Source organism: Gnatocerus cornutus, unplaced genomic scaffold (assembly GCF_029298725.1).
Source record: "Gnatocerus cornutus isolate USDA-ARS CGAHR unplaced genomic scaffold, icGnaCorn1.1 ctg00000033.1, whole genome shotgun sequence".
Taxonomy (NCBI): Eukaryota; Metazoa; Arthropoda; class Insecta; order Coleoptera; family Tenebrionidae; genus Gnatocerus; species Gnatocerus cornutus.
In genome coordinates, this window is record NW_028275382.1 from 1,826,423 (window position 1) to 1,843,835 (window position 17,413).

The 17,413-nt window shown below is 34.7% G+C and overlaps 1 protein-coding gene across 1 annotated transcript; it reads left to right on the forward strand.

Annotated features, from left to right (window-relative positions):
- The first annotated feature begins 4,052 nt into the window (after positions 1 to 4,052).
- On the forward strand, positions 4,053 to 6,509 carry LOC148166058 (uncharacterized). Its single transcript, XM_088049466.1, has 5 exons — positions 4,053 to 4,115; positions 5,158 to 5,253; positions 5,369 to 5,440; positions 6,025 to 6,081; positions 6,168 to 6,509. Exons 1-5 carry the CDS (start codon positions 4,053 to 4,055, stop codon positions 6,507 to 6,509), a joined length of 630 nt encoding a protein of 209 aa, XP_087905592.1.
- The last annotated feature ends 10,904 nt before the right edge of the window (positions 6,510 to 17,413 follow it).

Sequence of the window (17,413 nt, forward strand, 5' to 3'; positions counted from 1 at the left end):
TTTTCAGCGTTAGCTTACCGGCAACCTTTTTACCCACTTAAACTAACGTTTACAAATTAATAAAAAAACTACTAAATGTTAACGCATGCAAAACAAAAACTAAAAGAAACAAAACAAAACAAACAATGCACAAAAGAACAAAAGCGGTAGCGCGAAGTCACTACAAAAGAATTGTTTTTTTCAACAATGGCGGCACCACTCGAACAAAGACGACTGCTCTGTTTGGAGTACTAGGCGGAAGTGATCTCCACTGGTCAACATCCCTTTCTGTATCTTCCGCTAGACGGGCGGGTGGCGATGTCACTTCCGCCCCGCGGCGGCGGTACTTTTAAATTCAAATCGTGCCATTACAGTACCATAAAGTAAAATAAAAGTTGCTTCAACCTTGGCACTTTTTTGAAACGGTACGGCTTATAACTTCTTCTGAAAATCGATTTTAGAATTTAAACGTTTTATTTTTTATAAAAAAAATTAACTTTTTTCAAAAACCGGCTTCGTAATCTAAAACAAAAGTGTCTCAGCAATTTATTCATATTTCGTTCGCCATTCCAACTCATTAGATGTGACCGCAATTTGGATTTTCGTTTTGCATTGTCAAGCGGTCTTCTGCGCTTTACGGTGCGGGACCCTTAAGTGCTTCCGCCCTAAAACGGGACAGGTCTCAGGTGGAACTCCAGTCCCAAAAAGCTGGCAACATTGCAGCTCTGGCAAAAAACAATGTCTGTGTTATTAAACAATAAGGACCCTGACTTTAGATTAAGTGTGACAAACCCAAACGGAACCCCTAACATACGAGCGCCCGAAATGGAAGGGGTACTGCTGACGGGACGCGGGAAACGGGCAGTACCACCCGAGTAACGGAAGAGTGTACATCATTCATTGGCTGTAGTAAGGTAGTGCCGGTTTCACTCTACGACCTTGTGGAGTGAAACCAGCATAGGTTTTACGTCGATGACTCATTGCAGTTGAATCTCATTTTATTTTGTATTTTTTCAACTTTCAGTGCAATGTTATTTGATACTTATCGTTTCAAATTACATTTATCCAATTTTATGAAAGCTTGAAGTTTCATTGCAAATATCTTCGAAACAGTTATTCTGGGTCCATTGGTACATATAATAAAAAAGATGCACCTTAAAAAATACTATCGAGTCATAGAAAGTAACTGAAATTTGGTTTATAATGTATCAAGTTACAGGATGAAATGTGTTATTTACTGTTTGTTCATAACTCGAAAACGAAGAGTCTGACGAGATTTGCGCAACTAATAAAAAATTAGCGTTTTGTGAAGTATAATTGATTTATGGAAAAAGAATTGGGTTTTAGTCATATCGCGTCAAGTTACAGCAAAATAAAATTTTGAATTTTTGAAGTTTGAAGAGCAATATCTCGGAAACGATACTTCTGACACAATTTGAATCTATGACAAAAAAGATGCGCCTTAAAAAGTACCATCAAAATGTTGAAAGAAAATTTTGATTTTATTCGACCACCCCAAAAATCGAAAAAAATTTTGTTAAATCTTGAATAAAATCCAAACGAATTGAAAAAACTATGACATGTTATATATTTTCTTAATGCACATTTAATTCTGCGTTATTTGATATGCAACATGACAATTTTAAAAAACTACCCCTAAATTATTGTTGAAGGTAGAAATCTGAAATTTTGTGTGAATGATTAGTGGACGATTTTAAAAGTCGCTGTAATGTCAAAAATTTTTTTTTGTGACTGGTTTGTCAAAAAATGCAATTAGTACACATAGGGGTTGCGATTTTGTGTCATTAAAAGCGATCAAAATAAAGAGAAAATCTTTCTCAATATAGCGCCCATACAATCACATAGAAAATAATATGTTTAAGATTAACATTTATGTGGAGTAAAGTCCATTTCCGCCCGACCAAAAACTGGCAAAATACATCGTGGTCAGTCGTTAATAAATTGCGCTAGTCGGTTTGTTCAGATTCCGAACCTGACACACTTTTTTTTTTTTTTTGAATATTGTATACAGGTGTCCCAAAAGTGACGCACCACCTTAAAAGGGGGTAATTGGGTGGTCCTCCAGAGTACCAAAAAAATGTTAAAAAAAATTCCAGACTCTCTGTTTTCGCAGGGGGAGTAAAAGAAAATTAGGAAAATGGCAACATTGCAGAAGTGTACCCCCCTATAATTTAAATTTCCAGTAGTCAAAGCCATAGTAACGTTGCTGTTGTATTGTTGGCGTTAGTCAGGTCGACTCATGAACGAGTATTGTAACTATGGTTTCACGTGAACGATGCCACACTGATCGAGACTGTTAATTCAAAAATTTTCTTAACAGTTTGTAGGCATTACTTACAAGATTTTTCCGGGTTTTTTTTGCACCATGCCTTTGCGCAAAATGTTCTTTGGGTAACAAATTTATTTGAACGTAAAATTATTGCACAGAAATCGTTAATTTTCGCATCAAACTTTGCCTCTTCAACCCATCGTATCTCGAAAAATTGAAGACATGGATTTTTTTTAACATTTTTCCGGTGATCTATGGCATTGTCCGATGATACAGTTTCACGGTGGTGCGTCACTTTCGGGACACCTGTATACAGGGTCCGGCAACACTTGTGTCCACCCCCAAAATCGTCTTTAATTTTAAAGTTACAATTTTGAAAATTTGCATACCCTCATAGTTGACAAAGCTCTAGAAGCTGACGCAACAATTTGTTTTTTATCACGGTTTGGTTGGCGTCGCGACGGCTAAGAAGTATAATTTTTAGCGATTTTTGAGTTTTTGCGGAAATATTCGCAAATTCAATTTTTTTTTCAACACGACTGTAATACAAATACCTGAGTTTTTATTTTGAATCAAATGCAAATTGTGTTTCAAATTTGCGAAAAAAACGTTGTTTTATCAAGTTAGTTTTCAAAATGATGGCAGCGCATCGGCAAACTACGTTTACACCAAAATTTCACAAGTCACTTCATTCACTCTTATAAAGGTTAATTTTGATTAACACGGGCATGTTGCACTTTATGGACACCAGAAATCGTTAATTAACATCGACAAAGCGACAATTTCACCTAGTAAGACTTTTGTTACAATCTAAAGCGAGCCAAAGGATAGATGTCATTTGTGACACAAGATGTTGACAGATGGGTGTAAACGTAGTTCCCAACTTTGACGTAATGAAATTGGAAACTAACTTGATAAAACAGCATTTTATCCTCAAATTTTGAAGACAATTTGCATTGAATCTAAAATAATAACTGAGATATTTTTAACACATTTATATTGAAAAAAAATTAAATTAGGGATTGATATCACAAACCCTCACAATTAACTAAAAATTACATTTTTGAGGCGTCGCGACGCCAAAACTATCAATGTTAAAAAACAAATTTTTGCTTCAGCTTCTAAAACTTTGTCAACTATGAGCGTATGCAAATTTTCAAAATTTTATCTTTAAAATTAAAGACGATTTTAGGGGTGGACACAAGTGTTGCCGGAACCTGCATATATTTATATTGTATGGAACTCAAAACTCTTTTCTTTATCCATTCCAAAAAATTTAGAAAATTTAGAAAATTTTGAAAATTTTGAGCGTATGCAAATTTTCAAAATTTTATCTTTAAAATTAAAGACGATTTTAGGGGTGGACACAAGTGTTGCCGGAACCTGCATATATTTATATTGTATGGAACTCAAAACTCTTTTCTTTATCCATTCCAAAAAATTTAGAAAATTTTGAAAATAAAAAAAAAATAAAAAATTTTAAAAATTAAAAATATTTTTTTTTTTAGATTATTTTTTTCTACTACCCCTGTTTAAATGTAAAAAAGTACTTTTCTCTTTCGTAAATTTTCAAAGATTTGCTTTATCTCGAGAAACTACCCCTATTTAAAAAAAAAACTAAATATATATTCAATAATTTTTATTGTGTTTGCTACAAAGTTAAATTACGTAGTAATGCGGGGGAGGGGAGTGACTGCACCATTTTTCGATCATCCCTGTAAGTGCATTAAAATTAATATTTTTGTTTTACTCCAAAAGTCTTTACTTACAGGATATCACGAATATGCACTCATCCGCAACCGCTCCTGTCAGCGGAATTCTTTTCGCTCCCTCCTTGATAGACAAGGTGGGACCTGTCTTATAATGTCGCTGTTTAACACTGGCCGATATCCCAGATAATCATCACCATCATCATCATCATCCCACAATTCTTCTTTTTTAATATTATTTAAAGGTGTTGCTGCTGCTGCTGTTCCTACTCCACCACTGCTTGCAGAATTCTGCTGGGGTTGGTAAGATGCTGATGTGGGTGGTTGCGCCCATGCAGTTAGTCCAGGTTGAAATCGGCGACTCCACTTGAACTTGTGGATCGCCATTCTCGTTGGCTTGACCCAGTGGTCTTTCACGTACGGGCATTGCACTAATTCTGAAAAAAATTATTGTATATAATTAAAAACAGAAGAGCAATGTCTTACCGTCGCTCATGTTGCTTCAAGATTTCTTGATTTCTGTTGCTCTAAAGTGTTACAATTTGATTTATATTAAAGTCCTTTATCACCGCCTACTTCACAAAATACGTTTTACGCCTTGTTTATCTCCACACACTATTTTTCAACCAATCCCTACTTAGTACACTTACCGTTGCTGATGTTGCTATTGTGAGATTGCGTTTCATTGGTTACAGCTTTCCCACACCAGCTCGGACTTAGACTTTTGAATGTCTTATTGGAGATGTATATCCCAAACCCATGCACGCTTCTTGTTTCAATGACCCCAGTCATGAAAAATGCAAGCTTGCACTTACAAAATGCATTGACAAGTTCCTGCGACAATGACCTGTCTTTAACATTGATGTAATAAGCTGATATATGTCTAATTCTCTCGAGCATTGACTTGTCCTTCAAAATGTGCAAGCTCAGCAGATTTTTCCGAATGATCAATGAACTTTCTACCTCCTGCATACGTATCTATAGTGGGGCACTTTTGTAGAATCAACAATTTTCTTTATTATAAAAATGAACTCTTCTGTATTGCAAATCATTCAGTTGACAAAGTTAACAATGAAGACTCCCGCGAAAAAATTCAATTTAAGCCTGAAAAAATCGCCTGCTGTGAGTTAAATTATTTCAATATTTATTTATTTTATTTTGAATACTATTTTTTTTTAGATTTCAGTCATAAGCTGTTCAGAAGAAGAAGACGAAAAATCTGTTAAAATTCTTCCAAATGAACTCTTCTGTATTGCAAATCATTCAGTTGACAAAGTTAACAATGAAGACTCCCGCGAAAAAATTCAATTTAAGCCTGAAAAAATCGCCTGCTGTAAGTTAAATTATTTCAATATTTATTTATTTTATTTTGAATACTATTTTTTTTTAGATTTCAGTCATAAGCTGTTCAGAAGAAGAAGACGAAAAATCTGTTAAAATTCTTCGAAATGTTTTGCTGCAGGTAAATAAATTTTTTGGCCTCATGAATTATTGTAAACGTCAAATTAACATTCAATTGCCATCTTCAGAAACACTAGATTTACAAGCGCCCTGGACGTTTACACACGCCGTGCTGTTAAAATTGCCCAAATCGTCTGCTCTTCACATGCGTTTATAAATTAAAATCACTTTACCATAGTGAAGATTGATCACCAAAGTGGAATCTACCTAAATTATTATCTCAATTAAGACAGTATTTCTATTTTTAAAGTAATATTAAAACGTTTTTATACAGCGCCATCTTGTGTACTTTTTGTGCACCAACTACAAAATTGACAGATGATGAAATTTACAAATGTCAGATGTGACAGTTCCCATAAATTTTGAAAAATCCAATTATTTAAATTACAATTTTTCGGCCAAAAAGTTTAATACAACTCTTGTGCGTTAACCATTTTAGAGCGCTCAATCATTAAAGCACTCCGGCTACGCCGTCGTGCTTCAAACTGATTTCGCGCTGTAAAATGTAAGTTACCACACGCGACTGTTAATAACTATTATAATTTTTTAGTACATTACAAATAACATGATTTATTTGGCTTTCAGGAAGCAGGTGGAGTGGATTTAGAAGTTCTCCAGGTAGAAGAAGGAGAATTGCTCTCTGTGAGTATTATAAATAATTCTCTAACAATCTTACTTTCGGTTATTTAAAATTTTTAAATTTTTAATTCTTTTCGTTCAATTTTCAGGGTTGTGAGTCTCTGGATAGTTTTTTAAAGACGGCGGGACAAGTACCTTCAGTGCCACCTCCGATGAGGAAATTAAATGCGAAAAAATCGCCAAAACCAACGCCATCCAGGGGAAAAAATTTACGTTTGTTAGAAGAAAATGTGTTGAACGAGGAGTCACCTTGTTCATCACAGGACTCCACGGAAGAAGAAGAAGAAGAAAACTCTACAACATCCACCCTGCGAGGTTGTCGAAAACGATTGATAGTAGAGAAGCAAAAGCACCTTTACCATCTGGAGGGTATAGAGAGGGCCCTCCAGGAACTCAAGAAAAACGAAGAAAACTTACAAACGAGGCATTAAACCTAAATAATCAAATTGATAAGTGTAAAGACGTCATCAACCATATATCGAAACAATTATAAGCTACTCTAATAAATAATTATAATATGTTTTATTGTTTTATTTTATTTTTTATTAAAAACATTTGAATAGACTAGACCACAAATTTAACAAACATGCTTGTACTAATATTGGTTGGTAATTTTTTTACATTCCAGTTATTTCATTAAAGCTAATACAAATTATATATAAACAAAAAAAATCTACAATTTACTGCGTTGAATATTTCATTTAATTAAACTTATTCTATTAAATTTTGTAAGATTGCAATATGTTGAAATTCATTTGATTTTTATTGTTCCAAATTCTTCAAGTTTTGTCTTTTTTTTTCAAATTTTTACATATTAAAACCATCATAAAATAAAACAAGGATAACAGAAAAAATTTTGATTGATATATACCATATTTTATTTTATTATTTTGAAATAACATTTTCAATTAATTGTAATCGATACATTTTTCTTTGTAGTTGAAACAATTCAATTTGTTGTTTAAAATGAATCAAAGATTGAATATGTCGTTCAATTTTTATCTGATAACTTTTTATAACAAGCGTCTTCTCATGGTCATAAAACTTCTTGTTTAGGAATTTGGGCATAATTGTCTTTTTCTACAAATTCTATGTCCGTGGATAAATACACCGTTCCTCCGCTGATCAAAAATTTTTCTTTTCCAAATTTAATTTCTTCGTTTAAAGTTTCAAAATTGTTGTTTTTCTTCAATCTATTTGTAAAACGATGAGGAAGAATCGTTTTGAAGCCAGGACACTTTACACACACCTTTTCGCCATAGCACGTATCAGCAAAACTAAAATTCAACACTTTATATGGTTTATGTAGTTGCAGTGAGCGCAAACTTACAAATTCGTCAACTCTCAAATTATCGTTTAATTCTTTAATAATTGCAGACATTTTCTTTTAAAAGATGAAGTTATAAATTATAATCAATCTGATTTTAAGACTACATTTTGTAGATTTATATAAATATTCTTTCATTCATACGCAAGCGCAATTAAAAATTTCGAATTCAGCACTATTTGAAATATGAACAATTTGCTAACAATCAACAAGTGACATGTCTCAAATTGCTAGTGTCCTTGGTTTACAAGTTGAAACTTGTTGATTTCTCTAGTACTTATAGATGCAAGAATTTTGCTTTGACAAAACTGTGTTTTTGTGGTTGTATGTGAATGTATGGTGCTATAAAAACATCAAAAAACATGGAAACTGTGACTTCTCTGTGCAAGCGATCATTACGACTTATACGACAGTACATTAGTAAAGTTAACAATGTGAATGAGACTCAACGTATGATTACTCATATTAACACCACAATCAGAATAGTTAAAAAAGCAATCTTAAACAAAATCTTTCAAAACAATCCATTAGAACAACCAAGTTCTTTAGAAGCAAGTTTAGCTCATCTCAAATGTTATCGTTTTAAATTGAAACACATGAAAAAGCAGTTTAATGTTAAACGTGGAAAAGGTTTACCATAGCCATCTAATATAAGAGATTGTGCTATTTCATGGGAAGATGTTGATTCATCTTTTAACAGCAGAATTCAGACAGGGTTTATATTAAATCATGGATGTAAAGATGCTTTAATTTTTTTAAATAAGGGTTTTAAATGTTTCTCTATAAGAGTTAAAAAAGAATTAACAAAACATCTTTTAAAAGTAAATGTCATATTTTCAGCGAATTTTATTAAGCCGCAAAATGATGACATTGATATGAAATCGTTTCCAACAAAAAACGAATTAATTGACAAATCAACTAATTTAAAAAAATGGTATCAAACAAATGTTGTTAACAAAATTATAAATAAACTTGAAGAATTTGCTGAAAAAGATTCCGGATGGGCATTATTGGAAATATTAGGTTTAAAAGTTAATATTAACCAATATGATCCCATTAAATTTGGTTATTCCACTTTTGTTAAAATGCCAAATTTTATTCAAAACAAACGAGCAGTCATCAATGTTCAAAATCCTGACTCATATTGCATACTTTGGGCAATTGTTTCTATGGCAATCTATGGCATTGTCCGTTGATACAGTGTCACGGTGGTGTGCGACTTTCCGGACAACCCCTGTATATATACAAAAAGCTGTCATTGCTTCTTTTTAACAATTTCATATTTTGGAAGTTTTCGCTTCCCAAGAGAGAAGTTTAGGTATAACTCGAGATAGAGTATAAGCGGCCTATTAAAAATGGTAGTAATAGTTGCTTTAATATAGTACGCTGAGACGTTTGCATAAATAGTGCTAAATACTCCTATACAATTAGCTGCAAGTTCTTCTCAGTTTTCTGATTCCAGAATAGAATTGGCAAAAGCTGATTGGATTGAAAATCTAGCCGAGTCAAGGCAATTTTACGTAACTATAATTCTCCAAAGTGTAGAATTGTGATTTAATGGAGTTGTAGGACCAAATCAAAGTTCAGACTCTTCCACTGAAGATGATTTTGAGGTTTGTGAAATAGAATTCGTCGAATGTCCTCGTCCTTGCTGTGCCATAACCAAGTGTTAATTTTGACAAATCCATAGAATCGTGTTGCTTTATCTGCCACGAAAAATCGCGCCATCGCGTCTCTCAGCAAGGCAGTTACCAGGTTTGGCGACAAAGAGAAATTAGAATACCGCCAGGCAATCGATTTAGATGGCAAACTCCTGAAGAACAGCGAGTTGGAAATTTTAATTTTTAGTCCATAAAACCCACAGCATTATGACAGCCACTGAAGTGACCAACTGTTAAAAGAATCGGCAATTGGTGAACAAAAACGCGTAGATTTTGACAAATTGTCTCATGAAGATTATCAGCTTTAGACCGGGTTTACGAAGAAAATTTTTGAATATGTTCTTAATATATGTAAGTCTTCTTTGCAAAAAGCAGTGGGTTTATTCCTGGCCAAGCTTTGACTAAACTTAAGTCATAAAGTTTTACAATTTTTGTTCGAGTTTCATAGTTATGATGCAGTAAGATTTATAGTGTTATTCTCTAAAATTCTACTATAGTCTGTAAATTGTTACAGTATGTAGCTTACAGAGCATTATAAAAAATATTTACAGAGATGCATGAAATTCATATTCTCTAAATACTTCTGTAATTGTTTCAATTACAGTGCTCCAACTTTGTGGAGTAGGCTTTGATCGCAATGACGTTTAAAAGTTTTTGCTTGACAAACGGAATACCGACGTGTGGTCGTGGTCGTTTTAAATCAAAAATGGACTCGAAAAAACGAAAGAGATCGTCAAATACTACTTCTCAGCAGTATGAGGAGTATTTGAGGTTAATGGAATGCGATGAGATATTCCGAACGAATAAGTTAAATCCGACGGTTTCCCCGTATTATTTAACCAGATGCTGGGAAACATAAATTAAATGCGTTTGATACTGGTCCAGTATTATCTCCCAAAGAATGTTCAAAGGTAAAAAACACATAGTTTAATTCTATACAATTTTTACATATCTAATACATGAAATTCGTAGCGCTTCAATGACTGGAAAAACACGGTACGTGCGAAATACAGGAAAATTGCAGAAAGTAGAATACGAACAGGGGGTGGTGAAGAGCAAGAAATCTATTTGACGCCCTTAGAAGATAGGGGCCTTGCCGCTTGGGGAAAAGTTGTGGTGACAGGTTCCCCAAAAGTACCTGTCGTTGCAGGTTTGCAGTTACATACCCAAGCTAGTACGTCAGATTTATCCACACCACGTCCTAGCTGCAGTGATGAAAGAGTATAATTTGCAATCTGAAATTAACGAAACACTAGCAATTTTTGATGAGGAGTGCAGAAATGATAACATAAATAATAACAGAACATCGGCCTTAGAGCCCCCCAAAAACAAAAAGAAACCTAATTTAGACAAAGTGATCAAACCAAACAAAAAATTGGAAAATCGAAGTATAAAGTCAATTGAAGAAGAATTATTAAATGAATACAAAGACCGTACTATCCAATGCAAGGAGCTAGAACTAAAAGAAAAACAATGGAGATTGGAAGTGGAAAAATTCTGATTTGACGTAGCTCTAAATACAAATACGAAAATCCTTTGTTTGAACTTGACAACTCATTGTTATAATTATAGTTTTTATAGGTTCAAAAATACATAGTTTTTTTTTACAAATTTCTTCTTATATAATTAGCTCTACACATTCTTCCTAAATGCAATAAATGTTGGTCGTTTCCGCCATTGTAGATTTCATGGTCAACATCATTATTATCATCATAAGCAATATCGTTTTCGTCAAGTGGAAGTTTTCCCCAAATGGAATGTTGTGCAGAATGCCAGGCAGCATAGATAATATATGCTGCATTGGGAGGACTATAATGCAAAACCCTGTGCTGTAGCAAAGCTCGCCAACGGCCTTTTAATATTCCAAAAATTCTTTCAATCACGTTTCTTGTGGATCTTAAAAATTCATTAAAGCGGGCTTCTGGAGTGTCATTTGCAGCTACCGCAAAAGGGGTAAAAAGCCAGGAAATCGTGCATCACATGCTAAAATGCGACCAGTAGAATCGCCTATCACCATTACATTAATGCTGTGAAAGCCGTTTCTATTAATGTAAACATGTGGGGGGTGATCCTCGTCAGTAACCCGTGGGGTAACTATTGCAACATACGACCCGTCAATGCATCTCAAAACACCCCTAAAACCGTTCTTCTCGTAAAATTTTTGTTTGACTTCCGCCTTTTCTGCGACTTCTGTAGGAAATTTTATCCAGTCAGGCATTAGCACTTCGACAATCAAACGACAAATTTCGTTAACTGATCTACTTATTGATGACTGACTAACTGAAATCCAAACAGAGTTACCTACTGCCTGTTAGTAAGAACCTTTAGCCAGAAAGTGCAAAGTAGCTAGAACTCGCAAATGAAGTGGTAACCCAGTAGATCTCAGGCGTTCCGGAAAATGAGGATTTAACCACTGGACTAAATTTTGCGTTAGCTCTTTAGATAGCCTCAAATTGTTCCTGAATTCATCTGGTCACGAAGACGTCGTCGTTTAATTCTCATATGATTTCTACAATACAAAAAGGTCAGCCCAACAAAAAAAAAACGTAAATAGGTCTGCTAGAACTTTCAGTCTAGTCCTACCTTCTGTCATCTTCATCCAAAAGAAGGTACAGAATGATAGGGACAATTTGATTTCTGTTATCCATACTTGCTGCTGTGATAAATAAAACAATCAAAATGAATATTTGACGTTTGGTCCTGTCTAGTTTTAAATAACGACTAGATTATTACAAAATCAGTCAGTGCACTGAAAGCTACAGTGCACTGTTTTTGCTTAGAGAATAACACAATTAATTTTAGATGGGACATACATTTTCATCGAAAAACCGACATACTTTTCTACACAATAGATTTTTTACTCGGGCCAGAAGAAAAAGCATTTGATAAAACCAATGATGTTGGTAAAAACGTCTGGTTATATTCTAGAAGCTGCTGGTCCTTCGGGGCGGATGGATACAACAACGATGCCGAGATTTTGAAGTACATGACCACTGTTAGTTTCCACGTTTTCCAGTTATACATCAAGAGAATGGAGCTTTTGAGCTTTAGAAAACTGGTAGAAGTATTATTTCATGGAACAAGGACGAAGGTGAGCATATACACCACCAAGCAGAAATTGCAACCTCTGGAAACTGACGATAAACAGCAGAGAAACAAAAAGAACCAAATAAGCGAAAGTGTAGAAATAAAAATAAACAAGGATGAAAACAATTGCTGTGAATCCGCGATGCAGAAACTCAAAAAAGCTGTAGACGTCGAAAAGCTGGGTATCCAAATACGAAGAGTAGAAAAGACTAGAAAGGGAAATATTAAAATTAATGTGGCAGGAACTAGCCAAAACCGAGAAATCTTCGCCAAAGCGGTAAAAAAACTCTTGAAATTGAAAATCGAACAGATTCAAAAAACGAAAACATTATTGGTCAAGAATGTAGACTGTACGATCACCTGGAGTTGCTGAGCAAGCTGGCAGAGAATGCGTCCAGGGAAAGATATCTGATGGTAGACAAAGGAAAGGGAGAAGGATGGCATTCCTTACACTCCCAATAACGCTGGCAAACCGCCTCGTAAAGCGAAAGAGGCTGAGGGTAGGATGGAGTGACTGCATTTTAGAGGAAATGATTAGCCCTACAAAGTGTTACAGACGCCAACAATATGGACATCTGTCAAAGGAATGCACAAACAAAGAATATTATAGAGACAGATGTTGAAAATGCACAAACCAAGGACACAGCGCTAAGGAATGCAAAAATGAGCCTGAGTGGTATGCGTGCAAGACAAAAGGACATAATGCAGTTAGCACAGCGTGTCCAGCTTTTAGGCTAGCCCTAGCCATCGAGGAAGCTCGAAGGATAGCAGGGGAAGACACAACGATACAAGGAAAACGTAGCGGGGAAATGACACATTAACATGGCAATCCGAACAGGCGCGAGACTTGAGAATGACGACAATAGACTTTCCACCTGTCATAGCAAAGAACGACACATAGGGTGTGACCCATATTGGGGACACACCTCTTATGAAAAAGTAGAGGAGGAACTGGGAGACCGGGCTGTAACACTCCGGTAGCCGGTCTCCAATAGCTTCCGTATGACTAGGACACATGACCTACTCCCGAAGTTGGCTCAGGAAACGGAAGTGGAGGCGTTGGTAGTATCGGAACCTAATAAGAAGGTAGTCAAAAAAATTGTCAAAACCGTTAGTAACACCGTAAAAATCTGTGATAGCCCGGCCACTGATTTACCCGCTCGGAATCGGTGGTTAACTTACCACTGTTAATAAACTCCCGACAAAAACGAAGCTTTTCTTCTTTATTGACGTCGCTTAAGAAAATTTTATTGGCAGCTGCCCTATTTCTCAGCTCAGATTGTCTAATCTTTTCGCGAGCTGCCCTTGTTGAGCCTGGGCTCGGACTGCAGTTGAAAAGGGGTTTTCGTGAAGGAAATTTACTAATGCCAAGTCTTCGTCATTGTTTGATATTTTTCTTCAACCAGTTCGTTGCCTTCTTCGAATGGTTCCCGTCTCTCGAAACTTACGTTTTGCACGTATAATCGTATTCTTGTTGACACCAACTTCATTTGCAATAGTTCTTATGGCGACTCCATCTATCAAACGAGCATGAATCAGAGTTTTTTGCAATTCTGTGAGTTGAGGCATTTTAATGATGTTTGGGACAACTCTGGTTTATTTTCAGTTGACAGTGACATGGTGATTCTTGATTAAAACCTAATTTACACATTTTAATTTTTTAAATTTTCAAATACAGGGTTAAATGTCGATGTCTTACTTTTCATCCGCCGCAACTGTACAATTGAAATTGGATATTTGTGATGGTGACAGCAGATCACCGTGAGTCCAAATTAACCTCACTTTTTAAAGATTTGGAGATTTCTTTTGGTGGACTAACAACGATGTCTAATGTTTCAAAACTCTTCTTCTTAGCCCAAATTGTTGGTTTCCGACTTTAAAAATTAACATTTTTTAAAGAATTTGACCGGTTTTTCCAAACGTACCCTTTTTTAAAAAAGTCAAAATTTTAAGAAATATATCCTGTTTTATCAAACGTAAATACGGTTTCGTACAAACAAATGTCTCTTTTAAAAACATTTAAAATTAGGAATTTTACCTTGTTTTCAAAGATTTTACCCTGTTTTGAATTTTGTACTAGTAGGCCCCCTCAGAACACAACACATTTTTAATGATTTTAGTCTGGTTTTCAAGGTACCTTTAAAAAAGTTAAAATTTTTAAAGAATTTGCTCGGTTTTTCGAACTCACCATTTTTTAAAAAAGTCAACATTTCAAGGAAAATACATCGTTTTTCAAACAAGAATACAGCTTGGTCCAAACAAATTTCTCTTTCAAAAACACTTGAAATTCGTCTTTTTACCCTGTTGGGCTACTTCAGAACGAAAATGAATACGGTTTTGGCCTGGTTTTCAATATCTGACAGGATCTTTGAAACAATTTTTAAATTTAAAAATAACTTCTTCTTTCATTGGATAATTAAATTTAATTTCTATCATGTTATTATGACTAACTTTTTGATTAAATATTTTTTCATATCTCTTTAAATTATAAAGTCTACCTAAAGTAATAAAACCTGAAAATATTTGTTGTTTGTCTTCGCTCGAAATAAGTTCGTCTAAATCTTTTTGCAATTCTTGTATAAGATCTTGTGATAATTCTTGATAGCATAATACCAAGAACAAATTAAGTTTGTGTTTGTTTCCTCTGATAAAGTCTTGAGATAATTTTTGATATTGTGATATTGCACTCCAATCAACTTTATCTGCAAAATTTTTTATATTTTATAAAGTCTTGAGATAATTTTTGATATTGTGATATTGCACTCCAATCAACTTTATCTGCAAAATCTTTTATAAAATCTTCAGATAATTTTTGATGCGATGATACACATTTCCAATCAACTTTAGATCTAAATTCTCTAATAAAATCTTCAGATAATTCTTTATTAGCAGAAAGGTAAAACCAATCATCAATTTCATAACTGTTGTTTCTCATATCATTTTCCGTCATTAAGCCAAGTTTTCTCCATTCTTTTTCTTTAACACTAAGATAAGAGGAATTATCATCTGAGTCACTTGAATAACTTAAGTCAGAGTCAGTCATTTATTTTTAAAAAAATCATATGAAAATGATCACAAACGATTAATTAGTTTTATTATTTGATCGATAAGACCACATTTAAATCCAAAAACTGTCAAGTCAAATTTATCAGATTTAACTAATGTATTCGAAATATCATCAAATTCATAATACATTTTATCTTTAAACAAATATAAATTTCTATATTTAGTCTAATGAATTCGTCTGTTTTATTGTTAAGGTCCAATCAAGTGATTAGTGATCTGTCAGTAATAAATAAGCTTTTGTTTAACAACACGAAATAAACTTTTAGAATTCTTCCTTTTCATTTACCTAAACCATAACAAATTGGCGACGAGGATAAAAAATGGCTGCTGAAAGAAAGTTGATGGACAGGTTGTTGGAGTTTATGCAGAGTCATCACGAGTTTACTCAACAGCATATGGATTCCATGACTCAGAGACAGGAAACTTTTATGCTGGAACTCACCAAACAACTACAATCAACAGCATCGCGAAGCGACGAGGAGTTTCGAATGGACGCTCTGGCTCACAGCATTTCTGAATTCACATACGATCCAGAAAGTGGACATATTTTAGATTACTGGTTTAGGCAACATGAAGGTATTTTTAAGGAAGATGGGAGGATACTCTCAGATGAAGCAAAAGTTCGATTACTTTTAAGAAAATTGAGCACTCCAACTCATCAACAATATCTTCATTTTATTCTGCCGCAAAAGCCTCAAGACATTGGTTTTGAAGAAACCGTCAAGAAGTTGACAGAAATGTTTGGTAGGAAAACGTCACTCTTCAATACGCGCTATCAATGTATGCGTCTAGAAAAGAAAGCAACGGAAGATTTTTTTTCCTATGTGGCGAATGTCAATAAGGCCTGTGAAGAATTCAAGATAGGTGCAATAACTCCAGATGCGTTTAAAGTCCTAATCTTTGTGTGTGGATTACAATCATTACAGGATGCAGAAATCCGGACAAAACTTTTAGCGACAGTCGAATCTGACAGCACTATTACGTTACAAAAGTTGACGGCTGACTGTGAACGGCATTTAAATTTAAGAAAAGATACGGCATTAGTTGGAAATTGCAGCTTAAAAGGCAACATGACAGACAGTGTTTACACACTTAACAGGAGGAGATAGGAAAAGAAGCTCCAAGAAGAGAAAAAACCTAAATCTCCATGTTGGTTTTGTGGTGCAATGCATTTCGCTCAAAAATGTACCTACAAGAACCATAAATGCAAGCAATGCAATAAAGTTGGCCACAAGGATGGTTTTTGTGGTCCTTACAAGAAAACTAATAAGCCAGCAGGTTCAAAGTTTTCTACAAAAACGATTTTCCACAAAATAAGACGTCTCATTCACAATAATCGCAAGTACATTTGAATTTTGATCAACGGTGTAAAAACAAGACTTCAAGTCGACTCTACATCGGATATTAGTCTCATCTCAAGAGAAATGTGGGAACACATTGGTAGACCAAAATATCTTCCCACAGAACACATTGCGCAAAATGCTTCACAAGAAATATTGCTTTTATTGGGAGAACTGCAGTGTAATATCACATTTGACAACGTCATTGTCAAAACCACCCTTTTTATTTCCGAAATTAAGAAACTTAATATTTTCGGTAATGATTTAATTACAAAGTTCAAATTATGGGACAGACCTTTCTCTTCATTTTGTGAGAGGATTGGTGTTGAAGATCAGAAGAAACTACAACAAAATTCTTTCGAAGTTCAGAAGAAAGAAATTCAAAGTTCCTTTCCGGAGATCTTCAATGAAACGTTGGGTCGTTGCACGAAAACGCAAGCAAGACTGTACCTCAAAGAAAATTCGAATCCAGTTTTTCGAGAAAAGAGACCGCTTGCGTATTCAGTTATTAGCGACGTTGATAAAGAGTTAGATCGACTACAAAAAGTTGGCATCATATCTCCAGTGGAATTTTCGGACTGGGCAGCACCAATTGTTGTGGTCAAGAAGGCTAATGGTTCAATACGTATATGTGGAGACTATTCAACTGGTCTAAACAACGCTTTAGAATCACATCATCACCCGCTACCAGTTCCAGAAGACATCATTTCAAAACTGGGTAACTGCACGATGTTTAGCGTTATTGATCTCTCAGATGCCTATCTCCAGGTCGAGGTTCATGAAGATTCTCAAAAACTATTGACGATCAACACTCACCGTGGTCTTTTCCGGTATCACAGACTTCCCTTCGGTGT